Raw genomic sequence first — 27,003 nt, forward strand, 5'->3', positions numbered from 1 at the left:
AGGAAGGAGGGGAAGAGAGAAGAAAGAAAGGAAGGAGAAAGAAGGAGGGGGAAAGGAGGAAGAGGAAGAAATGGCAGAGAGGGAGGAGATGACTCCCTTCCAAAAGGGGGCTGGTAGAATTAATTGGTGTTGATTCAGTGTCTTTGTAGAAGTAAAGCTCAGATATGCAGTTGGTAGTGAGTATCATCTCTATTAAAGTGGCAACTTTGTTAATGAGAGTTAAGCTTCCTGCAAGTGGCAAACTCCCCACTGTCTAATTAAAGCAGCTCACATATATCACCAACTCACTAGCTAGGAGGAAGAACAGACATTTCCCATCCTCAAGTCAGACATTCCAAGCAATGTCACCAGGCACTTGATATCAGAATGGGAGTTTCAGGGTGGCCCCTTCCATCCAGGACTCATCTTTTCTGTGTACCATGCTTAACTAGGACAGTCAATCTTATGGAGAAAACCCAGGGGAACTGACCAACTTATTCTGATATTCTCACCCATGGTTTGAACCATTGCTATTTAAAAGGAGCCCCTTCACTGCATGTATAATGAAAGAATTTTTGGTTTTGGCTGCATCCTCTCTTCAAACTACCTAGAAAGGCACACATTTTGATACAAGAAGTGGGAGAATTTTGTTCATATGTAGTATGGCATAACTGTCAATAACTATTTAAGTGTGACCTTGGATAAATCACATAAGCTTTCTGCGCTTCAGTTTTCTCCTCGGTAAAAAACCAAACCAAACCAAAACACCAATGAAAAAAAAACCCATCCAAACAAACAAACAAAAAAAAATCCAAACCAACTACCCAAATGACCACAACAATAAAAATGAGAGTGTGGAACTGGATATTATCTAAGGTCCCTTTCAGCTAATTGATGAAAGAAAAATAGATAGGCTTATGGAAGAGGGAGTATTTTTTTCAGAAAAACAACCAGTAAGAGAGAGAAAAATAGGGAATCCCAGAGGGCTGGGGAGAGGAAGGGCAGAAAGAAGTAGTTAGATTTCAGTTTCCACTAGACAGACATATTTAAACTCTGGGAAATCTGGCAATATTGTTTCCCTAGGAATATCCTGAGATGAGAGCTGGGTGTCCTCTTGGGACCTTCTCCCTGAGTCATCTCCCTTTGATTCTCTGAGCCGTGCTCCCATCAATCTAGGCTTCAGTACTCCTTTAGAAGTCGAGTGGCTATTCCCAAAGTTAAAAAACTTTTCTAACAAATGTGAGGGTTTTTTTTTTTTCTGCAGAAAAACTCCAGTGACCTGTTGAGGGCATAATGACTGAATTTTGCCTGGTTTCCAGGACCTGGGTCAGGGAGAAAAATAATTTACTCTGAAATTATGGGAGTTCTATGGATTCAAATGACCCTTTTTGTAAAGTGCTGCGAATTTGGGGAGCAGTGGAAAGAGCTAGAGGTTCTGTAGTCAACTGAGTAGGCTTCAAATTCCCCTGCTGTTTGTCATTTACCCTGTTTGTCACAACATTAGTCACCCTCCCCCACTCCAGGCTTAAATTTTGTCATCTGCAAAAAGAAGGGGTTGGATCTGGATCAAATGAGAAGGAAACAGTTCTGCAGGCTCCTGCCTGGCACAGATCTTTAATGCAGTTCTGTCCTTTTTGTACCCAGGCTGGGGTCAAAGCTAGGTTATTTGGTACCTTATGTGTCCCTTTCTCCCTCTCCCAAGGGCACCTTCAAAAAAAAAAAGGAAGTGTCACTCTGGGTTCAGGATTCAACCTAAGTAGCCCCGGTTTTCCCCTGACCCATTTCTCCTATATGCAGGGACTGTGAGTGAAAGAGAGAAGGTGAATCAGAGCAAGGAAGGCACTCTTCACTTTCTTGGCTTTTCAGTCAACTCTCACTCACAGATCAGGACTAGGTTGGACCCTTCCCATTAGTCTACAAGTAGGGCTTTCGAGAATTGGCATTTGGACCATGTTTACATTTGCAAGATTAAATGGGGAACTGAAACAATTATATATAACAAGCCAGTTATCCCTTTGGTCCCTTCTGCCCCATTTCATCCATATTTAGATATCTTAGCCAAAACTGGATTTTGAGTGCCTACAATTGTTTATTTAGCTGATAATGTATTGCTATTGACTTGAGATAATGCAGAGCAAGGGAAGGTTCCCTCTCTTCATTAAGCAGTGAGTAACATTCTCCACACCTTTTTTCCTCCTCAGCTGAATCTGCAATAATTTCTGCTTTACATTTGCAAGGCCGAAGGAAGTCTTTCACTACACTTAAAAACCCCAACAGTTCTGGCTTGGGTTGGCACCGACTCACTCACTCCACCCCAATTCAGTTTTAGCAGACAGGCTAAGAAGGACCGACTTTAGCTCATGGTTGAGCCAAGAACATAATAACATCGGAAAGTCAGGAGGCCCTGTCAAAATCTGACTCCCATCAGTTCGGCCTGCCTGAACCCAGTCACTATCAAAGAAGTAAGTTCTCCCAATGAGCAGAGGGGCTTCTTTCTTCATCGAATTGGAGGAGACTGGGCCACAGTCTGAAAACAAAGGCACAAGAGTAAAGAAGCTGAGAAGAGCATGGAGACTGCCCGAGATATGGAACCTCAGATTCTTTGGTCACACTCTTCTTGGGGGCTGGCATGTAAACTCCAATATTGCCGTTACTTCCTACCTCCTTTCGTTATTCTTGGTTTCTTGGGGCCTCCCCTCCTCACTCGTTGAGTAAAAGGTTAAGGAAAGGTTGAACGTGTGTTATCTTCCTCGGCTCCCATAACCCAATCTGTGTATTACGCTTCAACATGGGTCTTCCCGGCCAGTCAAGAAGCAGGAGAGGCCGACGTCTGTCTTGGAAGCTAAAGAAAATAGGCTAGCAAGAAAGGAAACAAGAATGGCCTGCCCTCTCCTTTCTGAAGATGGCTTTAAGTTCAGTTTTAACTGCTGCGCCCGCACAGCAATACCAGGGTTCCACACCTGTTTCTGAAAAATCTCTGGCCTTGCAAATCTCCCCATGGCTAAAAAAGCCCAGCCTTGGCTCAGTGCAGTGCGGAAGCATTGCTAGGCAGCCGCTCTGACCAGGTGTATTTTTCTTTTCGTTTCCACCCTGGTAACAAGATTTGCTGGGGAAATTGTGGGGCAGGCGCAGTACAAGAAAAACAACCCCCAAATAAGAAATACAATCATCCCGGATTTAGAGGAGTAGGAATTGTCCACGTGCCGTCGGGGCTGGCTGGAGTCAGACTCCTTCGGTTTTTTTTCTGTTGCACTTATACACGCCGCTAGGTGGCGCCAAAGGCTTGTTGTCTCACAGGCACGCCTCGCCCAGCTCTTCGAAGGTATGTAGCTGCTTGGAGTTTGGGGAGCCCTCTTTTCCCTTCTCAGCCCCCTTCACCTCGGATTTGGCCTAGAGGAAAATTCACACACGCCCTCCACCCAGGTTCCCGGAAATGCCAAAGCTTTTGAAGTGAGGTTGGGAACTAAATAAGTAAATGAAAAAAAAATAATAAAAATTGTTTTATTATTTGTAACACATCGGGGCAAGGACTTCTCCCCCCACCTCCACGCCTTTCCCCTCTTCCTGCGAACTCCATTAAATTCACCTCTAAGAATCTAAAGAGGTAATCATTAAAAAAAAACTTAATAAAAAGCAAGGGCAGCTAGTGCGGTGGGAATGGGGGGCGGAGAGGCAGACGATGAGGAAGGCAAGAGAGAAACACACCACGGTGTGAATATAGCCAAGTATTCCATTTATTAACAAAATAAGTCTTACCAACGGAGAGAGCTCTATTCATCCAAAACTGGCCCCACAGCCTCCGCGCTGCGCAAGACTGTGGGAGAGTAGGGGGAAGAATGGGAGGGGTTGGGGAGCAGGCTGGGAAGGCGAGAGGGAGTGTCATAGGTCACCTAGTAAGCCTTGCCCACTTGCCTGCCTGCTCCGGGGGAGCTGAACCAGGTAGGGACTGAAAGCTTGAGGCCTGTGGAGATTCGGATGGGGGTTTCTATCTAGTTTGCTCCCTCCCTCCAAATGTTTTCTCAATTGGATTAAGATATCATTCGATTTTAAAATGTTGGACTGGTCTCCTGATCTGGAGATGTCTGAGGAGAGTCCCCCTTTCTCTCCTATATATCGAGGGTTGCTGCCCCAATAGGGGATTATAAAAAAAAAAAAAGAAAAGAAAGGATTATAAAGCACTTGGTAGACTAGAAAGAGCCAGGCTTTCATGCGGCAGGCCCATCTAGAACTTTTAATTAAGGTGGGCCTGATGGTTAGGTTCCCTAGGGTATTGTATTACCCATCCCTTTTGGCAGGGAGACTCCTGACAGTGTATTTTTTGGGGTGCAGGGGTAAATAGTGATGCTCAGTTGAGCTGTTTGGGACTCAAAATCGAGAAAATGCTGCCAGCGACCCAGAGGGGCTTCTTGGCTGCAGGTCAAGGAAGGTTTCTGTGCCTTCAGGCCCAGTGCCTCGAAGTGGAGCACGGAGGGAGGGAGATACAGTGCCAAAAGAGGGAGGGGCAGGCAAAGCCCAGGAGCAAAAAGACAGCACTGCCATCAAACATTCGGCCTGCCTGACTCCCCTTCCCTCCAATTATATTAAAAACAAAACAAAACAAACACCTCTGTTACCTGTACAAAGGAAAAAAAAAAAAGAAAATGCCAATGAAAACAAGAGGAAAAAGGTGAGTAGAAGGAACAATGTAGTTTCAAGTGTCAAGAATCATGCAAGAAACTCCCCAGAAGAGGAACAAAAAAACCAAGAATTCAAGAACACCAATTCCCCCTCCTCCCAATAAAAACAAACCAATAAAAAAAAAAAGAAACAGTGGAGGGGAGGGTAGAAGAAGCAACTGTAAAACCCAAACCTAAGAGGAAAAAAGAAAGGAAGAGGTGTGGGGATCTTTTGTTCACTTGATAATTATCATTATTATTATTTGGGTGGGGGGGACACAGACTTTTTGCATAACATTGACTCGTGGGCCATTAATGCACTTATATTCCCAGCTTGTAAGCTAATAGTACAGTAAATAAATACACAGTCCAGGAGGGTGGGGTCAGTAAGGGTAATGCTAGGAGGGAGGAGTGGTAGTGGAGGCTGCTGCCGGTGGTGGTGGCCAGTAAGGAGGTGTAAGAGGAGGCTGGGCAGAGGGTAAAGGCAGGGGAGAAGAGGCTGTAGTTACTGGTATCCAAGAGCGGAGGCTGAAGCTAGTCTCTGTCCGTAGAGCGCGTATGGCGAGTAGTAGGGTCCGGCTGTGGGGAGGGATGGCACAGCTAAGCCCCCAGTTGTGGGTAAGTGGCTCTTGCCATAGGGGTGGTACCGGCTTAACCCCAAAGTATGTGGACTCCGCAAGGACAGCGATCCGGGGCTGCCGGGAGCGGCGGGTGGAGGGAGGTGTAGGTGACAGGAAGCTGCAGCCGCAGCGGCGGCCGCACTGCTCAGGCCCGACCCCCCGGGGTAAGCTGCTAGTAGTTTCTCGGCGCCGGGGAGGGCCGTGTGGGTCCGTAGGTGGCTGAGCAACTCCTCCGAGGTGGCGAAGCGCTTGTCACACGGCCCGCTGGCCGCCACCCAGTTGCAGCTGTGTGGTAGCGGTTCGTTCTGTAGCATGAAGCCATAGGTATAGAGAGGATGTCCCGGGAGCGCAGCCTGTGCTGCGCTGGAGGAGAGGGCTGCGGGCTGGAGCGGATGGCCAGGGTACACCAGCGGGTAACCCCCAGGCTTTAGGCTGGGCCCGGCGGGTTCGTGCGCACTGCAAGTGGAGCAGCTAGAACCGCCTAGGTGTGAGGAAGCGCTGTGGTAACCGCCCAGGCAGTAGGGGTCCCGGCATAAACCCTGCAGGAATGAGGGTGGCGAGGCTCCTGTCAAGGGGCTGGAGCTGGGAGGCTTGCCCGGAGGCAGGCCCAGCCCCCCGGACAACTGGCCCCCCACCAGGCCGGATTTGCTAGGATCCAGACCAGGCACGAACTGGGACGGGTAGCCGGCGTAGGCGCCCACGATGGAGCCGTGATAGCCGATGCTGGAGGGTGGCAAGGGGAACACAGAGTGGCCCGGTTTGTACGGAGACACCGGCGCCACGTGGCCGGCGCCCACCAGCGCCGCGGGAGGCTCAGACTTGCGCCCGGACGACCCAGCCTCACTGCTGTGCGACGCCGGCTCGGCGCTTCGGCTCCCGGTTCCCGCCTCCGGGCTGGGTTTGGGTTCTTGATCTTTCTTGTCCAGGTCCCCTCCGCCCCCGCCTCCGCCACCGCTGCCCTTGCAGTCCGTATGGTGCGGCGAGGCGCCCCGGGAGTTGCCGGGGGAGGAGGAGGAGGAAGAAGCTGAGACGGGACCTCCGTGAGGGGGGAAAGGCGGGCAGGCTGCACTGGGCACCCTAAACCCTGCTTTGTCTCCAGGGGAGGAAGATGAGGAGGAGGAGGAAGAGGTGGAAGAAGAGCCTCCGTCTTTGCGGGAATCCCCGCCGGAACCCTTGGAGTAGGGTTTGAAGCTGGACTTGTCCTCCGTCGGTGAGTCCCCTAGCTGCTTAAGAGCAGCCGAAGCGGAGGAGGCGGCTGAAGTGGAGCGGCCAGAGTCCTTCTCCGCCCCAAGCCCGTTGGCCGCCGCCGCCACCGAGTTGAGCTTGGAGGAGGGTGGTGGATCAGGTTTGCCGATTTGCGAGCAGGTTTGGGCCAGCAGCGCCAGCGGGCTTTTCTTGGCGTCCAGCTGCGAGACAGCGGTGGGGGGAGGGGGAGGAGAGAGAAAGGGGGTAAAGGGACAGCGTGAGACAGCGAGACTAAGAGGACAACGCGAGGGAGCCTCGGGGAGCTAGGGACAAGAAGCGCCTACAGGGAGGGTGGAACGGGGCGAGGGACGGTCGGAATTCTCCCTCCCCCCACGTGAGTTAGCAAACCAGATTTCTTAGGCCCGTGAGGAAGAGGAAGGGCCACCGCAGGGGTCACTTTCTCGTCCTGTTTGTGACTACCCTAAACATGATTGCCAGGGGTGGGTTCCTAGCACCTTGGGCTCTAGGAGAAAGAACACCACCGCCCCTTTGAGGTTGAGAATGCAGGGGAATAGAAGGGTATAGAACAGCCAGTTGTGGAAGGTACTCAGCTTTTCTTTGCCTCCTAAAAGAGGAGAGCAAGGATCTGGCTCTTCCTTCCCCCACCCCTCTTCTCCCCATATACTTCATGTCCCGGGGAAAACTTATCCCCCAGTTAAGCGAACTTCGGAACCTTGAGGTCACTGGAGGCTCCTTGGGGCGTTGGAGTAGGGGGCGTGGACGATAGCATTCCCGGCGAGGGCCGGATAGTGCACCCACTGCAGCGCCCCAGGGGAGGGCGCCCCAAGAACAGAGTGGGAGGATTTTCAGCATTTCGGACGCGCCCCGAGAGTGAACTGGACGGGACTTGAAAGCGGAGAGGTGTTTATTGAAGGGGAAAAGGAAGGCGGCGGTAGTGGGGTCAGTGGTGCATTTAAACCCCTTTTAAGTAGGGGTGAGAGGTGGGGCGGGGTGGGGGTGGGGGTGGGGAGTGCAGAGCCCTCCGCAAGATCGGCTCTAGGAACCCAGAATCTGGGCCGGGCTCTGGCCGAGGTAGAGAGTAAAGGAAAAACAAGGAGCAAAGAAACAGGGCAGAAAAACCTGCTTCTAGGAGGAATAAGCCTGGAGGTGTGAGCAGTGCTCTGGTATCAACCACTGGCCCGACCCCTCACTCCCACCACCGGTCCACAAGAGTGACCGGGTTCTACTAAGCAGAGCTCCGAGGTCCCAGGGCATAAGGATAAGGACCTGGGTGAATGGGGAGGCTTTTTCAGGTAGGACCTAGGCGAAATAGGTCTCGAGGAGTGGGGGTGGCATGGGGGGGGGGGTGCGGAGCAGAGACTGACCTCGATGGGGCTGACTGGAGTGGAGGAAAGCGGCTGCAGGTATTCCGGGTGCAAGAGGTGGCCGGTGTGCGCGCTCAGCATCTTCAGTACCCTGATGGGGAGTCGGTTCGCCTGCCGCAGGGGGTCCGCCGGAGGCAGGAGGGACACCGCCGCCGGGACCGCTGGTCTCTTCCCTCCGCCGCCGCTGCCGCTGCTGCCGCTGCCGCCGCCGCCGCTGCCGCTGCTGCTGCTTTCCGGTGTCCTTGGGTTAGATCCAGCGGGCGAATCGCTCATTTGGAGGAGGCAGCGCCACGGGCGGGGACGGGGGGGCGGGGAGGGGGAGCACCGGGGAGGCGAGCTCCCGGGGCGGGCGGGCTCGCTCCGCAGTGCCGAGCGGGGTGCAGCAGCCAACCGCTCCTGCTCCTCCTCCTCCTCCTCCTCCACCTCCCCTCCTCCGCTGCCACCGCTACCGCCACCGCCAGCACCGCCGCCGCTGGCCCCGGCGAAGAACACAAAAACCTTCCCCTTCCCCTAGCCACACGTCAAATACCCGCGATCGGCAGCCACACTTCAAAGGGATAGCCGCGCCCGCCCAATCGCTGCTCTCCCAGGGACCCCGGGGCGGGGAGAGCGGGCAGGCGGGGGGCCGGCCTCGCCGGGTGGGAGGGGAGATCCTTAAAGGAGCCCCGCTCCGCCTCCACGGACGGCTCAGCTTCCCGGATTCAGCGGCGGTTCCCCCTTCCCCCCGACTTCCCAGCCCTCCACCTACCCTCTCTCTACTGGGCGTCCCTTGCCTCGGGGGTCCCTATAAGCACCGGTACGCCTCTAGGAGTCAGGAGAAAAGCGGATATCTGCTGCTGCTTGCTTCCTCCCTCTGGGTTCTCACCCCTTCCCTTCTTTCCACAGTGGGGATATCACGCGGGCCAAAAGAGGTTCTGGGGGGGCGGCCGCGCCCCAAGTTGTGGTGGGGGCAGTAACGCGTCCCTAGCCTCTCTCGGATACTGGCTCCAAAACGCCCAGGGTCAGTCGGAGGGGGTGCCGGTGCTTCCCCGGGCGCGCGTTTCTGTGTCCACGTCTTCGTTCGGAGCCGACCTGGGAGTATTAGCTCGCTTGGCAGCGGAGGGAAGAGCTCTGCGCCTTGGACTCGGAGGCACCTCCTGGCCCCTGGCGGGCGGTGCCGAGCGGTCAGCTTGAAGTACTCCCTAATGATCTGTCAGGTCCTAAGCAGGCAAGTTAGGGAGAGGACCCACTCTGGGGTGATGTCATCGCCGCGGCATTACCTCTCCTGCCCAGCCGAGGCTTCTACCCGTGGGTAACGCTCGCCTACCTCGTTCTCCCTTGCCCTGGCCTGCCTGGTGCTCCGTGAGCGAACGCTGATTTATTACTCGGATATTTGAAGTGTTTCATGTTTCCTTTCATGTCCTCTCTAGAGGCAGAAAATTCTTTCCCTCACTATCAAGCCTGGCGGCTGTTTGCTGCTGCTTATGGAGTTCCAATCACTGGTGAGACCCGAATCCCAGGAAAAAGGTTTCTCACCAGCTGGGGCTGGACACCCTCTCCTACCTCCCCTCACCCCCTCCACAGAGCTACAGAGACTTGAGTGTATATACATGTTTGTATGTGTATAAACACTTTCTCCCATGATGTGTATCCGTGTGCATTTGCTTTTTAAATATGAGGTAGGCATATGGAAAGAATGGAAATTTTGGAACGGTTTGTAAAGAGCAGACTGTGGAGTCAGGAGACCTGGGTTCAAATCCTCTTCTGATCAACAACCTATGTGACCAGGGACAAGCCACTTAACCTAGGCCTTGATAACACTTCGGGGACCCAGTTTCCACATATGCAGAATTGGAGGGAAGGGGAGCTGGAGGTTCCTTCTTGATCTACAGTCCTATATGTCCACAGAGAGGTGGGAACCCGTAAGATCACGAGGATGGGGAAATGCTTTCATATTATGCAGAAAGCATTCATCACGGTAATTCACGGTGAAAACTCTTTAGTTTTTGTGTTTTTGACACTGGCTGGATCTCCTAGCCTGACATATTATTTCTCCAAATCAAGGCTTTAGTTTTAGGTTTTCTTGGTTTTGGGGGGGTGGGGTGTGTGTGTTGTTGTTATTCTACTAGGCACCATCAGGCACTCCATTAAAAAAGAATTCTGAACTTAAGAAATAAAACAAGCATTTCTGTAACATAGTAGAATAGAAAAAAAAGATGATTGTACATGAAACTGCAAATCTGTTATGTACAACTTGCTATTCCTTTTAAATATTTAATAAAGTTACCATGTAACTTTCTTTTCCCCCTTTTTTTCTTTCCTCTCTCTCTTCCTCTCTCCTCCATTTCCCCCACTCCCTCAGACCTGTCCTTTTGGCTGTACAACATTGTATGAGGGGTCCCAGTCCCACCCAAAATGCACCCTTCTGTGGGGCTTAGTTTACATTGATTCAGCCTAAACAACCAAGATATATTTCTGAAATCACAGAATTTTAGAGCTGGGAGGAATTTAAAGAATCTTTAATAAAGATCACTTAGTTTTTTACATAAGACAATAGGGAAGGAAGCCTTTCAAGGGAATCCTTTAAGCTGAATGAACTATTTTTTAATCAATCAGTTAAGTATTAAGCACTTACTATGTGCCAGGCATTAAGTATACAAATACAAAAAAATAAAACAATCACTAATTGAAATAAACTTTCATTCTAAAGGAGGAAGACAATAAGTACATATGGGGTGCCCCCAAAGTCTTAATGTATTTGTATTAAGACTTTTGGGATACCTTGTATAAATTTATAAAAAATAGAAATATGAGTATATTTGTTTTTATAAATATCAGTATCAATATACTGTTTACATATGTACACACACAGGGGCAGTTAGGTGGTCAGGTGGAGAAGTGGATAGAGCATCAGGCCTAGAGTCAGGAAGATTCAGTTAAAATTTAGCCTCAGACACTTCCTAGCTGTGTGCCCCTGGGTAAGTCACTTAACCCTGTTTGCCATTTGCCTCAGTTATCTCATCTGTAAAATGAACTAGAGGAGGAAATGGCAAACCACTTCAGTATCTTTGACAAGAAACCTCCCCCCCCCCCCAAATGGGGTCATGAAAAGTCTGACATGAATGAAAAACAATCGAACATTAACAAACAACATACATAGTAGTTAAACAAAACTGGTGGTTGAGGGGGCTCAAGAAAAGCTTCTTGCAAAAGTCGGTGCTTGAGCTTGGATAGTGCAAAAACATGGAGAAGGGAGATAACCAGTTTGGCCAGATCTCAGAATGTGGGAGTGAGAGTCATGTCCAATGAGACTGGAAAGATAGTTTGATGCTAGATTTTATAGGGCTTAAAAGCTGAATAGAAGAGTTTCTATTTGATCATATAGACAACAGAAAGCCACTGAAGTTGGTTGAGTAAAGGAGTCATATGGTCAGATATGCACATAAGGAAAATTATTTTGCCAGCAGTCTGGAAGTGGGGAGAGACTTGAGGCAAGGAGACTTAATTTTTTAAATTAATTAATTTTTTAACTAATGTAATAAAACGAACATTTCCATAACATAGTATAATAAAAAAGATGATTGCACATAAAACTGCAGATCTATTATGTACAACGTGCTTTTCCTTTTCAATACATAATAAGGTTATGTAAATTTCTTTTTTTTTCTCCCCCTTTTTTCCCCCTCTCTTTTTTTCCTCTTCCCCAGAAGTGGTTACCATAAAGGGCTGCTTCAATAATCTAGGTGAGAGGTGACAAGGGACTGAGTTAGAGTGCTAAAGAGAGATTGTGAAGGCAGAAAAGGGAAGATCTGGCAGTTGTTTGGATATGTAGAGTGAGGAGTTCAGGATAATGCTGAGATGATAAATCTGAGGTTTGTGGTGCCTTTGGTAGAAAGGGAAATTTGGAAGAAGGGAGAGTTACAAGGAAAGATAATGAGTTGAGCTTTAGATATGTGGAATTTAAGATGTCCCTGGGGTATTCAATTTTTAAATGTTTCCTAAGTGGGACTGAAGTTTGGAGAAGACTGGCACTGGATATATAGATCCATGAGTCATCTGCACAGCGATGATGTTTCTAAGACAGAGTAGAAAAGAATAAGATAAGAAAAGAAGGTCCAGGGCAGAACTTTGGGGAACATATAAGGGGAATGATACAGATGATGAACCAGCCAAGGAGCTGAGAAGAAACCAGGATGTAAAAATACAGCAATGTCAAATATAGCAGGTTGAGAAAGATTGAAAAAGTTCCAGAGATTTATCCATTAAGTGATCACAGATAACATAGAGAGAGCAGTCTCCATTGAATAATGAGGTCAAAAGCCAGATTGCAAATGGTTAAAGAGTGAGTGAAAGGTAAAGAAGCCGAGACAGGGAATGGAGACAACTTTTTTTTTTTTCTGAGATAGTGAGAAGAGATACAGGCGATAGCTTGAGGGCATGTTTGAAGGGATTAGGGAGGGAAATCAGTTAATGGGAAGATGTAGAAGCTTTAAGAGAGAGGGGGAACGACTGAGGATGTAATCTGCTGGAGAAAACTGGAGGGGCTGGGCTCAAATATATGTATACTGGGGTTGGATTTACAAGAGCCTGGGGGAAATGAGGTCGAGGGTTTTTGAGAAGAAGTAAAAAAGAGAGCTCACTTTGAATGACCTCAATTTTTTTTTTCACTAAAGTAAGAAACCAGGTAAGAGAGAGGGGAGAGGAAGAGAAGTGAGGGGGTTTGAAGGGTTTAAAGAAGGAAGAGAAGATTTGGAATTGTTTTTTAAGTAGGGAATGGGATAGGGATTCAATTAGGGAGGAACAAAAGGGCTGCCTTGCTTCAGTAAGAACCCAGTTGGAGTTGGGTGATATGATTTTATAATGTACTTGGTCAACAGGATTGTGAGACTTTCTCTTCCATTGTTATAAAAATTATTTGTATTAAATGAAATTCAATTCAGTGGTCATTTATTAAAGATACTATGATTGGGGGGGGGGGGCCAGGTAGCACAGCCCTAAGAGCACCGCCCTAGTGTTGGGATGACCTGGGGATCGAATCCAGGCTCAGACACTTAGCATCCACCCAGAAACACCTGGCCGTGTAACCTTGAGCAAGTTAACTTAATCCCAATTGCTTAAAAAAGAAAGAAAGAAAGATAGTGTGATGGGCCCTGGGAAATTTGAATGTAAAAAAGGAAAACAATCCTTGTCTTCAAGGAGCTTACATTCTTTTTTTTTTTTTTTACTTTTCTGCTTTTTGAAAGGCAGCTAGGGTTAAGTGACTTGCCCAAGGTCACAAGGCTAGTTTATGTGTTAAGTGTCTGAGGTCAGATTTGAACTCAGGACCTCCTGACTCCAGGGCCTATTCACTGTGACACCTAGCCACACCCTATAAAATTAGCTTATATTCTAATGAAGGATACAACTTGGGGTCATAGATATACATGAGAGCTAGAAGGGACCTTAAAGGTCTCAAACCTCTTACTTTACAAATGAGATAACTGGGTCCCAGAGAAGTTAAGTGACTTGCTCCAGGTTACACAGGTAGAAAAGATAGGAGCCAGGATCTGAACTTAGCTCCTCTCTCTCTAAACCCAGAACTTTTCCCACTGGATCACCCTATTTGGTGAGTAGAAGCTCCAGGTAGGAGATTGCACCTGAGCTGAGCTGTGAAGTAAGTTAAGGATTTCAGGACACAAAGGTGATGAGGATGTATATTCCAGGCAAAGGCAAGGAGGTGGGAGATGGGATGGCAAGGTCAGGAAGCAACAAGTAGGCAACCTGACTAGAATGCAGAATAATGTGAAGTAAATCTGGAAAAGTAGATTGTAGGTGGACACACTATGAAGGACTTTAAATACCAACCTAAAGGGTATCTTTTATCCTCGAGGCAATAGAAAGCTATCTTAAACAGAGGAAGGTTATATTTTCATTGGATTGGAAGGAGGGGAGAGATGGGAAGCAGGGAGATTAATTAGGAAACTATTGCAGTAATTCAGGTAAGAAGTTATGAGAGCTTGATATAAGGTCACGACTATGTGAATAGAGAGAAAAGGACGAGTATGAATTGTCATGAAAATAGAGCCAAAAAGATCTGGCAAATGATTGAATATAGAGGGTGAGAGAGAGGAGTGGAGGCTGACCCTGAAATTGGCAACCTGGGTGACTGCAAGATTGTGGTGGCTTCAGTGGAAAGAGGGAAGTTTTGGTTGGGGCAATGAATATATTGAATTTGAAAAACCTATGAGACATCTGGATAGAGACCTCCATAAGACAGTTGGTACTGTGGAGTTTAGGAGAAAGTCTAGGGCAGAGTATACGTCTCTAACAGAGATAATAAGAGAACCCATGGGACCTAATGAGCTAAGCAAGAAAATAGGGTGTAGAGAGAGAAGTATAACTTCCATGTTCTAGATATACTGTGCTATAAAACGTGTATGTACCAGTATTGTGAGGTTATGAAATGCCTTCTTATAGGCTGTTATGTCTGGTAACTGGGATCATCTCCAGGGGTGCCTGGTTTAATGACTTGCCCTTCTCCCCAACATTTTTTCTTTTTATTAATGTAATTTAAATTAATTTAATTATTAATTTATGGAATAAGACAAACTTTTCTATAACATAATATAATAAAAAAGATGATTTCACATGAAACTGCAAATCTATTATGCACAACTTGTTATTACTTTTAAAAGTATAATAAAGTTATCATGTAAGTCCTCAACATATTTATACAAAAAAATTAGGTTAGAATGAGCCTCAAGAATAACTTTGAAGGAAAAAAAAGAAGACACAAAAAGACAGTTTTAAGGAAGAGGGGAAGAAGCAGTTCCAAAACTTTGCCTTGGTCATGCTTAATAGGATCATAGATTTGAAAATGGAAGTCGTCTTAGTCTGGTCAGATCCTGAGGAACTGAAGCCCAGACTTGACCAGAGTTGCCCATGTTGTAAAATGGCAGAGCTGGGATTTGAACTTGGGTCCCCTGATTCAAAATCAGTAACTTGCATGAAAGTATAGTCAACTTAGCACATTTGGAGATGAGAAACAGAATAGGCACTATAACAATGTTGTAAAAACAAACAATTTTGGAAGACTTTAAGAACTCTGAACAATGCAGCCATGATTCCAGAGAACCGATGATGATGAATACTACCCAGCTCCTAACAGAAGTAACTTACTAAATATGCAGAATGAGTTATACATTTTTTTTTGGAGATGACCAGTATGGGAATTTGTTTTGCCCGACAATGCATATTTGTTACAAGGGTTTTCTTTATCCTTTTTCCCCCCATTGGGGAGGCAGGGGAGAGGGAAGAGGGATGTGAGAGGGAAAAAAAGAAATGCTTGTTAATTGAAAATAATTATTTTTTTGGATGTCACGAAGCTAGGAGGAATCAGTACTAAGTTTCAAGGCATTATTAAGATGCAAAAAGATTTTGCCAGGCTAGTACTATGGGCTAAAAAAGAAGATCAAATTTATTGCTGTAATTGTAAAGACCTGTATTGGTTTAAAAAAAAGATAGTTTTAAAGATGGAGGAGACACAGCTAGACATTAATTTCTGTGGAAAAGACTGGGGGGCAGGGAGGTGTGTGGTAATGGTTGGTGGACCTTGAGCCTCTGGGGTGGTTTTTTTTTTTTTTTTGTAAAGTACTAGCTATTATTTTATTGCTGTTACTTGAGTCCCTTCCCAGTGTGATAGTAATGGCATTTAAAGATTCCCCTTTATTGGCTTGGTTTTCAAATTGATTGTGTTAAAACCCAGAGCTTGTTAATCCCACCTGTGGGATGGACTTGTTGATGTGAAAAGAGAGTCCTGAACTGGGAGGAGCTGGTGAAATAGATTTGGAGAGACAAGAGAGAGGCAGAAGAACTTTTTGGAAGCAGCACCTCGTGGAGGCAGAGAGAGAGACTGAGAAGGATTGCTGAGGGCCACTTTGAATTGCCCTGGACTTTTGAGACCTGCCCCCTGAGCTGCCAAGGACTGAGGAGACATGGCTGTTTTGCTGGTACTTTGTCTGTCTGTTTTGATGTTGTTTTGCCAGATTTGTCCACTGGTGAAAGACAGTCCTTTTGTTGAAGAAGTCCTGGAACCTGGCTGCTGGCTAAGAGATCCTGAGACTGTCCTGCAGACAGAGAGTGAATACTGTCCACTGGTGAAGAACAGTGCTGTTGTTGGCAGGGGTCTGGAGACTGTCCTGCAGACAGAGTGAATACTGTCCACTGGTGAAGGACAGTGCTGTTGTTGCAGGGTTCTGGGAACCTTTCTGTTGGTTCAGAAGCCCTGAAGAAGGATTTTCTTGTATGTTTACAGAAATCCTGGGAGAGGGTTTTGCTAATGTTTTCAGAGGTTCTAGGATTGTTCTGCAGACAGAGGATGAATTAATGAAGGGACTGGCAATGTATCTTGTGGCCTTGTTAAGCCTTGTCTCCCCAGGAACTAAGATTGCTGAGAACTTGCCTAGTGTCAAGATGAAGAAAAGACCTCCATTTGGGTATTAAGTGCTGTGCTTAAACTTGATGTAACTCTGGGGTAGATTCAATTGTGATCCAGGGGTGGGGAACTTTTGACCTTTTTGTGCTCTGTGATTGAACAAATGAAGGTATTTTACTTATGTTTGGAAACTAATCTCCATTTGAGAAGAGGGGTTTTGTGGTGGACTAAATGAAGGTACAGCCTAGGGGTGGAGAAGTATTTAGAACAGAGACTTTGTAATTGATTGAATGATTGGAAGGTCCTGGGGTGGGGTAGTACTTGGAGATTATTTAATCATACTTAGTAAATGCTGTATTTTGAATGATGTCATGTTTTGATCTTCTCTGTTCTTGGTTTGTCACTGAATAAAATGGAGAGCACCTATGCTGGTATTTTGAACCTTGGGAAGTTGCCTTTTCTTGGCATTACATTACATTACATTACACCCAGTCAATGGGTATGCTGAGGACTAAAAGTGGAAAAAAGAAAACCCAAAATGAGATATTCTGTGCCCCTAAGTGTTAAAAGTAGATCTTCATATACCATTCTCCTCTGCCTTTTAATATGCCCACCATCACCACCATTCAAAGCCCCAAATAGGACTGAAACTCAAAAGAATGTACACCTGGTCTTTGGAAGACTTGCTCTGCTGGATCAAGAATACCAGAGAGAATCAAGCATGGAGCAGAAAAGAGTTGGCCCTCATGGGAGCCCTGTAGGAGGAGGAGCTGGGAAGAGGGAAGACCTTAGGAGACAGTAAAAGATGAAAGATTTTTTGATTGTTGCAGCCAGCCCAGCTGTGAGGGTGAGCCAAGAAGTCCTTCTAGGATCCAAGCAGATGTGTGTTAGGAATGATTAATGGGGGATTAGTTGGGAACAAATTGGGGTTGGGGGGTTGGGGGAGAGAGAGAGAAGATGGAGGAAAATTAGGTAGAAAGGAGAGATGGAGACAGAAATAAAAGGAAATAGAGAAGGAACAAAAGAGAGTAATGGAGAGGAAGAAGACAAGACAGGAGAGGCAGAGAGGGGAAGGGTTTTGCTCCTAACAATAAACTAGCCTTTAAAAAAATATTATAAATATTAGTATTTATTCATTATTATTCTTAGAAACAACTAGTGTTGCACTTCATTTTCACTTGTAGCTTTCCGGCAGTGGCAGGGGCATGAGCTGTTTCCTTTTCACCATGAAGCAAGCCACCTGGATACATCAAATAGCATCCAGAAGAAGAAGCAGAAGTATAGCCCCTCTTCAGGGTCCCTGGGCTCTTTGCCATCAATGAGTGAGCCAGAATGTTGGAGAGAAACTGGAAAGACATATGCATGGAGGCCAGAAACATAATGAAAATATTTGGGAGAGGGACTAGACCCCTGAGTTTATTGGTATATTGACACCACCCTCCACCCCCAGGTGAGAAAATTCCTGCTACTAACCACAAGGGCAGTTAAGTGGAGCAGTGGATAGAGTGCTAGAGCTTGAATCAGAAGACTCATCTGCCTGAGTTCAAATTTGGCCTCAGTCACTTACTAGCTGTGTGACCCTGGGCAAGTCACTTAACCCTGTTTGCCTCAGTTTCTTCATCTGTAAAATGAACTGGAGAAGGAAATGGCAGACCATCCCAGTATCTTTGCCAAGAAAACCCCAAATGGGCTCACAAAGAGTCCGACACAAGTTTAATGACCGAATAATAGCAACTAACTGCAAATTAAAATCTAGAGCCCTGAGAAGTTGATTTGTTGAGGATCATGCAGTCAGTATGTGTAATGGGTAGGATTTGAGTCAGGTCTTCCTGGTTGTGAGGTCGGCTTTTATCCACTAGAACCTGGTTTTTTTTTTAACCTTTCTTTGAAAGTCTGGGGAAGGCTATGAACCCTTCTCAAACAAAATGTTTTTAAATGCATAAAGTAAAATACTTAGAATTTTGAAGAAATCATTTATATAGAAGTACAGTTATTAAAATATTTTTCTTTTTTGCTATTTGGAGGAGGGAAAGGTAGGGCAGTTGGGGTCAAGTGACTTGCCCAAGGTCACACGGCTAGTTTTTTTTTTTTTTCTGTTAAGTGTCTGAGACCTGATTTGAACTCAGGTCCTTCTGACTCCAGAGCCATTCTCTACTCACTGTGCCACCTAGCTGCCCTTAAAACATATATATATATTTTTAAAGTTCATGGATCCCAAATTAAGAACCCCTATGGACTAGGCCCCTCTGCCATAATAATTTGTAAATGAAAACTTTACCAAATGATTATTACAGTCAGCATTTACCATTCACTTAGCTGCAACTGTAACATGTGTTACCCTAAACGGTGCCCTAGTGGCTTAACAATAAATGCAACTTCCAAAAGGGTTTAATTTAGTGCAAAGGATAGTTTATAGATTCATACAAGGTCAGAGCTGAAGGGGACCTTACGTTCAAATATTCAAAAGGATCTCTGACCCATTCATGGGGGTGTTGGCTCCAATGATTCAGACTACAGCATATCCAAACCTTTCCATCCTGAACAACTCTTGCCTATATACCATCCTCTGTCTCCATTTTCTACTTTGCTACCATCAGTGCAGAATTGAATGGAGGTTGCATAGAATGGAGAACTATTTTGTGGTTTTCATTGTTTAATAATAGTAACTTATGTTTACATACTGTTTTAAAATTGGTAAAACTCCTCATATATCTCATTTGAGCTCTGTAACTTCTCCCCTGTGAAGTAGGTGCTATTAGTTTCCTTTTTTCCCCTTTCTACATGTAAGGAAATAGCCTGAGGACTTGCTTGGTATCTGAGGAAGGAATTGAACTCTGGTCTTCCTGACTCTAAGTCCAGAGTTCCACCCACCTAACTACCAAGGTTGCTTTGACCAAAGAATCGATTACTTAGTGGCCAGCCTACTGGTGATAAGCTTCTCTATACTTAGCTAGGTTGTTTCTTGGAAAGCAGACACAGTCAGTTGCCCGTTTCTTAGGACCTAGCAGTCAGAGTTGGAAAAGACATTAGAACATAAAACATAGCATTTTAGAACTAGAAGGGGCATACTTAGAACATAAAATGCTGGAACTGAAAGAGGCCTTAGAAACTACAGGCTGATCTCTTTATTTTACATATGAGGAAACTGAGACCCAGAGAAGGAAGCAGACTTACCCAAAGTCACATAACCAGTAATTGACAAAGTCAAATTTGTCCACCAGGAGAATCTGGCTCCATGGTCAGCTGACCGATGTTTATTAAATGCCAAATATGGGACTTTACAAAGATAATAGAAGATACAGTCCTTGCTTTGAAAAACAGCACAGGCACATTCCCTGTTCTTTTTTTACCTAAGGAGAAGAGAGACAATTATCTGGGTCACCCTACACAAGTTCTTTTATAACATTTAAGCAATCTCCTTGCAACAACCCTATGAGGTAGATTGATTAAGAATCTTTGCATTTTGTGCATGAAGAAAGGCTTTTAGGAGTTAAGTGACTTGCTCTTGGGCATCTAGTTAGCTGCTGGCAAAATGGGAACATGTAACCAGGCTTCCTGACACCCAAGTCAAGCAAACTTTGCACTGGCATCATGGTATCATGCTATTCTTTTCTAGGTAACTTCTGCTTGCCTTGTCTTGGGAATTCATTCAATTCACAGAGCATTTATTGAGCAGTCCATCAGTTAATAAGCATTTATGTGCCAGGCACTGTGGTACTAGAGATACAGAGGCAGTTTTTGCACTCGAGGCATTCATGTTCTTCTGTGGGGAAACAACATATACAGATATGGGTGCATAAAATATATTGAAAGGAAATATGAAATGATTTTTGTGAAAGGAAGAGAGGACTCACAATTTGGGGGAGGGGAATCAGGAAAGGCCTCTTATAGGAGGGGTACCTGAACCTGTTCTAGAGGACACTAGGGATTTTATGAAGTGGAGGTGAGAGGAGAGGGCATGACAGCCATGGGGGAGAACCCATACAAAGGCACATGAATGGGAAATAGAGTCTTATGAAGAGGGAACAGAAAGCAGGTGAGTCAAGTGTCAGGGAATAAGAGGAGAGATTTACTCATCTGGACTTGGTATGAAATTAAACTAGGGGGAAATTGTCTTTTTTGAAACTGATTTGGCCAACCATTTACTACCGAAGAAGACATCATATTAAAAGGACATGAGTTTCAAAAGTAGCATGAAAATTAAAGCAACAACCCGCAAAACAACCAGCCAAAATGAGTTATTTTCTTTGTTTTGTTTGTTTTTAAATATGCCTGGGTCCCCTCCCCTCAAAACAAACTGCAATGGAAAGACCTCCAGGAGATTCTGAATATTTATGATTTTTTTTTCTCTTCTCCATTCCTATTTACATAAAATTTGCCACCCTGGGAAAAAAATGCCTGAGTCAGGTTGTGAGTTAGAGGTGGTAGATTTGTTGTGTAGGGTTAATGTGTAGTTTCAAGCCCTTGCTGAGGCAGAATTGCCTGAATGATTACCTCTCTCTGCATAACACTCAGACCCTAATGGCAACAACATGAAATAATATCTCGCTAAGTAACTATTTACATTTTTTAATGCAAGCTGCAAGAACTCTGAAAAGTAGGCCTCACAGAGAACTTTGGTTTTCCTCTTTCTGGTTCTTTATATCTTTCAGTAACTAGCAATTATGACCTTGGCAAGGTTCCCTGATTCAGTACACACCACTCAAGGGTACTTGAATGCAGTCCAACTGGGTCCCCCCATCCTGTTGGTTTCAGCTGCTGTCTACAGTATCATAAGACACAAGAAAAGCAACAGTGACCATTTTGGTGGCACCTGAAGATTTACAGAGCAGTTACCTCACCAGGGTCTAGTAAGGGAAGAAAACACAAAATATCAGAGCTGGCAGGGTATCCCAGATATCATCTACTCCACTGTGAACCAAACTTTTTATATTCTGGACTTGTGAAATTGATTTTTTGAGCCCAAGCATAAGACTTTACATTTGTCCTCATTCATTTTGTTTTTATTAAATTGGGCTCAAATTTTCAGTGTATCACTTGGTTTCGTAAGTGGTATCTCTACCACTTATATCATCTTTCAAGATAAACTGCCAAGGCCCACAGACAATTAATTCCCTGGGACATTCCACTAGAGACCAGGTTGCTGTAGGACTGTTAATGACTATGCTTGAGGTACAGCCATTCAACCAGTTCTGAGTCTACCTAATGGGACTGTTGTCTGACTCACATGCCTTCATCTCTTCTAGAAGTGGATGATATACTTTATCAAAAGCTTTGCTAAAATCTAGATAAACTACATTTATAACATTCCCCTGGTCTACAAGTCTAGTAATCCTATTAAATGTCAAGGGTTGCCTCATTCCTGGGATACTGGGATAAAATGAGATAATATGTGTAAAGCCCTTAGCACAGTGCTTAACATATAGTAGGAGCTTAATAAGCACTTATTCCCTTCCCTTCCCCAGTAAATGTGATTAATGCTGCTGAAAGCTCTGGTTGGGTTGACCAAAGTAGGGACAATTTAAAAAAAGCATCCTATGCAAAGGATGCCTGTGTGAGACCATTGCTGTTCAGAAACAACCTTACCCTAAGTCCCAGTAAATCCCATCGGATTCCCTCAGAATCTGTGTTTGGTAGGTTTTAAATACTGTTGGTGATGTCAGTGTCTTAGATCAAGGGTCCTTAGCCTTTTCTGTGTCATGGACCCCTTTGGCAGTCTAGTAAAATCTATTTCTCAGAATCATTTTTTAAAAAAATGTGTAAAATAAAGTAAATAGTATTACAAAGAAACAAATCATGTTGAAATACCGTTATTAATATATATATTTTTTAATTTATAGACTCCAGGTTAAGAACTTCTTGCTTAAATGAAGGCATTGACTATCAAATTTACTTGAAACTTGGGGAAATGACTATTTTATTGGTTGATAGAATTAAAATTGGAAAAGGTATTGACAAGGTTGAATAATGGTCTAGATCTAATAAGATGGCACTTAGTAGATAAATGTAAATTCCTGTACATGGACCCCAAAACTCAATTGTGCAGGTATAGGTTTGGGAGAAATTGAATAACCAAAAATCAATGTAAAAAAGATTGGAGATTTTAAATCTAATTATATGTAGGCAGTGTGGCATGGTGGTCCACAAGGCCAGTGGTAAGCTTATTAATTTCAAAGGATTTTCTTTGTTGTGGATATTCCCATCACTAATGCAGATTGTACAGTTGAGGTATAAGGGAAATAGTATTAAATTTGGAGTCAGAGGATCATGGTTTCAGTCTTGGCTCCGCTACTTTACTATCTGAGTGACCTTAGACAGGTCTTTTAAATTCTCTGGGTCTGCTTCATTTCCTTATCGGAAACAACACAGATAGTAATAGCACCTGCCTTTCAAGGTTGTAGTGAGGATTAAGTGAGATAATTTGTATGTTATATATGGTAATAATAAGGCTAATAGTTATGCACACTTTAAGATTTATAGAGTACTTTATATATATGTAAAAGAAGTATATTAGAGAGATATAAAGATGCCTATATTTATATATAAAGTACTCTGCAAATCTTAAAGTACAATGTGCATGTTAACAGTTATTATTATGTATCATACGTTATATTTAGTATGTTACCTATATATAAAGTACTTTGCAAATCTTAAAATACAACGTGCATTTTAACAGTTATTATGTATCATACATTACATATAGTATGTTATCTATATATAAAGTGCTTTGCAAATCTTATGTAAATGTTAGTGATCAGAGATAATAGTAACAATTAGTTATAGTACTTGTAGTAAAATGAGGGGGTTGGTGTACTGTCTAGTTTTAAATGTCATCCTTTAATGCTTCACTGTATCCTTAGTAAAGGGGCTTTGTGAGTTCCCGTGGACCCACGAAATCATTACCTCATGGTCACATTTCTGGTGATAAGCCTGTCATCATCTAGCTAGGCTGCTTCTGGGACTGAAGAAGTATAATCTCTTGTTGGGCTCATACCTGAATTATTTCTATCTTGTTAGGACTTGCCCCTCTCTGGGAAGCAAGGAGTCAGAGTGGATAAAGTAGCAGGCCTGGAGTTGGGAAGAACTGAGCTCAAATGTGGTGTCAGACACTTACCAGCTGTGTGACCCTGGGTGAGTCACTTCACACTGTTTGCCTTGGTTTCCTCACCTGTCAAATGAGCTGGAGAAGGAAATGGCAAACCACTCCAGTACCCAAACAAACAGAAATGGGGTCATGCAGAGTCAAACATGATTGAAAAAACAACTGAACTCATGTCTTCCTTTATGTGCCCGACCTTCAGGAACCCAGCATCACTTCTAGTCCACGATGAGGAATTTAATCCACTCAATTCAACAAACATTTGTTAAATATCTGCCATATATAAGGCACCAGGCTAGGTGCTAGGAATATGAAGACAAAAAAACCCAACCCAAAACAACCTGCAACATCAAAGCAAAACAAAACAAAAAAACCTTGTCCTTATTGACAAGAAGCTTACCTTCTTACATACTTCAGATGGGGGAGAATGCAGCATATATTTAAATAATATAGTACTCTAGGTCAGGGCTTCTTAAACTTTTTCCACTTGTGCCCTGTTTTTGAGTATCAGCAGTGTTCATTGATGTTGCATGGCATGACTGGCATGTACAGTGCAAGGTGCCTGTGTTTTGTGTTCAGAACCAAGGCTGCAGTGAAGTTGCACAATGCACCATGGGCAAGAGCTGCCAGAAACACCTCGGATTCATTATGTGTCTGAATTTTGATTTATTTATGATTGTTGTACATTCAGAAACCTTTTGCTGTTGCCAAATTTTTTGAGACCCTATATGGGGTTGTGACCCACAGTTTTAAGATGTGATGACTAGGTAATTATCATCATCTAGATAATAACAATTTAGATAATATAATAATAAAAACAAAGAAAATAATGTAAAGTCTGAAGCTAGGGAGATCATGGAAAATTTCATGGAGGAGCTATAACCTGAATTCACTCTTTTTTCTTTTGGAGGGGGGAAGGCAAGGCAATTCGGGTTAAATGACTTGCCCAAGGTCACACAGCTAGTTGAGTGCCAAGTGTCTGAGGCTGGATTGGAACTCACGTTCTTCTGACTTCAGGGCCAGTACTCTATTCACTGTGCCACCTAGCTGCCCTTGAATTCACTTTTTTTTTTTTTTTAAATAAAGCAATCGGGGTTAAGTAACTTGCTCAAGGTTACACGGCCAGTTATTTCTGGGTGTGGTGCTGAGTATCTGAGCCCGGTATTCGATCTCCAGGTCTTCTCAACACTGGAGCCGGTGCTCTTACTCGCTGTGCTACCTGGCCGCCCCCCTTGAATTCACTCTTGAAGAAAAATAGGGAGACTGAAGGGGAGAGATGAGGAAGAAGTGCATCCTAAGTCTGAGAAGGTTCGGAGAACCTAAAAGAAACAGGAATCTGAAGGAGAAAATCTTCAGATGCAAAACAGACCTTCCCCACCTTAGAAAGGGTAAGATGCAGCTTAAATCAATTGCATATGAAGAGCCCAATGAAATAAAATAATTTCTAGGGCATACTCGTTCGTTTGTCTCAATCCACTTTCTAAAGATCCCTAAAAGAGCATAGGAGTGTAATTGACTGAATTGGGCGTGATCACCTTAAGGCAAGGTAGAGTGCCTTCCTAAGTAAAGGAAGGGGGTTTTGAGCAAGGAAGCATTCTCTAAACTGGAGAGACTAGACCTCTTCACCTTCAGTGTGGAGGAGACAAGCCTCAAAGCAGAGGTTTTGAAGGAGTTAGGGAGATGCTTCTGCTAATCCTAAAAGAGCACTATAGCACTCTAACTAAAAAGAGGACTATAATAGTAGAGCTAAAGAGAGTACAGTATCATCTAGCTGTCCATGAAAGAGTCTAGCAGATTAATCTCTTCATCAAAGATATTATATTCTAAGAGGAGATCAACAATGAAGTGACCTGCCTGGCCAAGCCAGGTATTAGCAAATCGATCTGTCTGGCACTGTCCAGAAGAGAAGCCCATTATCTCCATTCAGTAGATACTACCTAGGGAAGTTTGTCCAATCCAGGTCAATAGCAGCCCTGTGAGGGTCTATAGTAGCAGCCAAGTGACCTGCTTAAGTTGGTGTTCACTCTTCCTTCTGTAGATTCTGGAGGTATCTGTGTGAGAATGTGTCCTTGGTTTCTGGAGTAATACTTTGTACCTATTGTCCTTCTATGTCATTTGAATTATGTCTTTGCTAATTAACTGAATCTTTTGGCTGTTAAAGGGAAGCATACTAGTGGGGGCTTGTGAACTAGCTCACAACCAGAGGTTACTCCTAGAACCCTGAAAATAATAGCATCCACCACTCTGGGGGCCCAGTCTGCCAGTGCCAGTGTGAGTTAGGTGAGCCTGGGGGTGGTATTACATAGGCATTGGGGGTGGGGGTAGGGGTTAAATCTATCTGTATCTGTATCTATACCTATCCATCTATCATCTATCTATCTATCTATCTATCTATCTATCTATCTATCTATCTATCTATCTATGAAGCAGCATGTTGAGTTCAGGGAAGAGTTTAGCAGGAACATTTTTCCTAAGGGGGGATGTTTTGTAATAAGCCTGGAAAAGTAGGTTGAGAAGGACCTTATGTCCTAAATGAAAGAGTTTTATTTTATCCTAGAGGCAGTAGAGAGCCATGGAAAGTTTTTGATTAGATTTTTGAGTGAGTGACATGATAAAACCTTATGCCTTATAAAGATTATTTTGGTAGTTCTAATAGGCTTGTGTAACATGAACTAAAAGAATAATGATATAGTCTGCAAAAAGAGGGAAATTTGAAGGAGTGACAGATTTGGAAGGTGGAAGATAGGGTTTGGGGAACCTATTGAAAATTTAGGTAGATAATTTAGGGGTTGGAATACAGGAAAGTGATTAGATAGAGATTTGGGACACATTTGCATCTAGATGATAATCAAACCCATGTGAATTGATGAAATCGACAAGGAAGAGGGCAGGGCATGCAGGATGCTATGGGAACTGGAAATGATGCCTGGAGAAAGCTTGGGAGTAGGATAAGATAATGCATGATAGCTGTCGAAAGTTTCGAAAGCACCATCCTGTGAAGGAGACATTAGGTTCCTTTTTCTTGATCTCCAGAGGGTAGAACTAGAGAGGCGATTTTTGGCTCCATTTAAGGAACAACTCCCTTGAAATTAGAACTGACCAGAAATGGAATATTCCACCTTGGGAATGGGGAACTTAGTGAGTTGCCCATCATTGAAGTTCTTCTAGCAATGGCTATCTAATCACATCAGTGGTGTTGTAGATGGGATTCCTGTTCATATTTCTGTAGGACTTGAATCCACTCCCCTAATCCTACCCTAGGATTTCTTCCTGATCTATGAATACATCATCTCTGAGGCCTCTTCTAGCTTGGAGATCCTAGGATTCTAATTTTCTTACAGGTTGCTTTTTGTCAGTCTTCCCTCCTACTCTACCTCCTTCCCCCCCAGACTTCCTTAAAAATATGCTTTCCCCATTGGATTTGGGAAATTGATTCTTTTGGTTTTCTTTCTTCCATCCCAATCCCCTCCCAGCTAAGAACTTTTTTTTCCCATCTTCTGGGTCTTGTCCTCCCTCCATCCTGGATGATTTTCTCACCATTGCAGGATGAATGCATAAAGATGATATGATTTATGACAGGAGACATGTTTTAAAACAACTGACGAGCTACAAGATGGGAAAAGACAAGGAAGTGCGATTATTTTTTTTTTTTGGTGGAGTTCTGGCAAAGGAAAGCAGTTTTTTCCCC

General features: G+C 44.5%; 1 protein-coding gene and 1 long non-coding RNA gene across 5 annotated transcripts in view; one reads left to right on the forward strand and one right to left on the reverse strand.

Moving 5' to 3' along the window:
- Nucleotides 1-3,691: 3,691 nt before the first annotated feature.
- On the reverse strand, nt 3,692-9,123 carry ZNF703 (zinc finger protein 703). The gene is made up of 2 exons (XM_069075932.1): nt 7,825-9,123; nt 3,692-6,660 (listed from the first exon to the last, which is right to left on the reverse strand). Exons 1-2 carry the CDS (start codon nt 8,095-8,097, stop codon nt 5,140-5,142), a joined length of 1,794 nt encoding a protein of 597 aa, XP_068932033.1. The 5' UTR covers nt 8,098-9,123; the 3' UTR covers nt 3,692-5,139.
- Nucleotides 6,330-27,003, forward strand: part of LOC138152132 (uncharacterized) — a 74,618-nt gene continuing 53,944 nt past the window's right edge. For 2 of the 4 annotated variants that reach the window (XR_011166039.1, XR_011166041.1), the window contains exon 1: nt 6,330-6,464. This is a non-coding gene — a long non-coding RNA (uncharacterized lncRNA). Of the gene's footprint in view, nt 6,465-7,224; nt 7,400-7,466; nt 7,753-27,003 lie in introns of those variants that run through there. The other 2 variants (XR_011166042.1, XR_011166040.1) reach the window with 2 other exon arrangements.

This window comes from Petaurus breviceps, unplaced genomic scaffold (genome assembly GCF_028583685.1).
Source record: "Petaurus breviceps papuanus isolate PSGF00001 unplaced genomic scaffold, PetGlider_PUasm1.0 90919, whole genome shotgun sequence".
NCBI classification, from domain to species: Eukaryota; Metazoa; Chordata; class Mammalia; order Diprotodontia; family Petauridae; genus Petaurus; species Petaurus breviceps.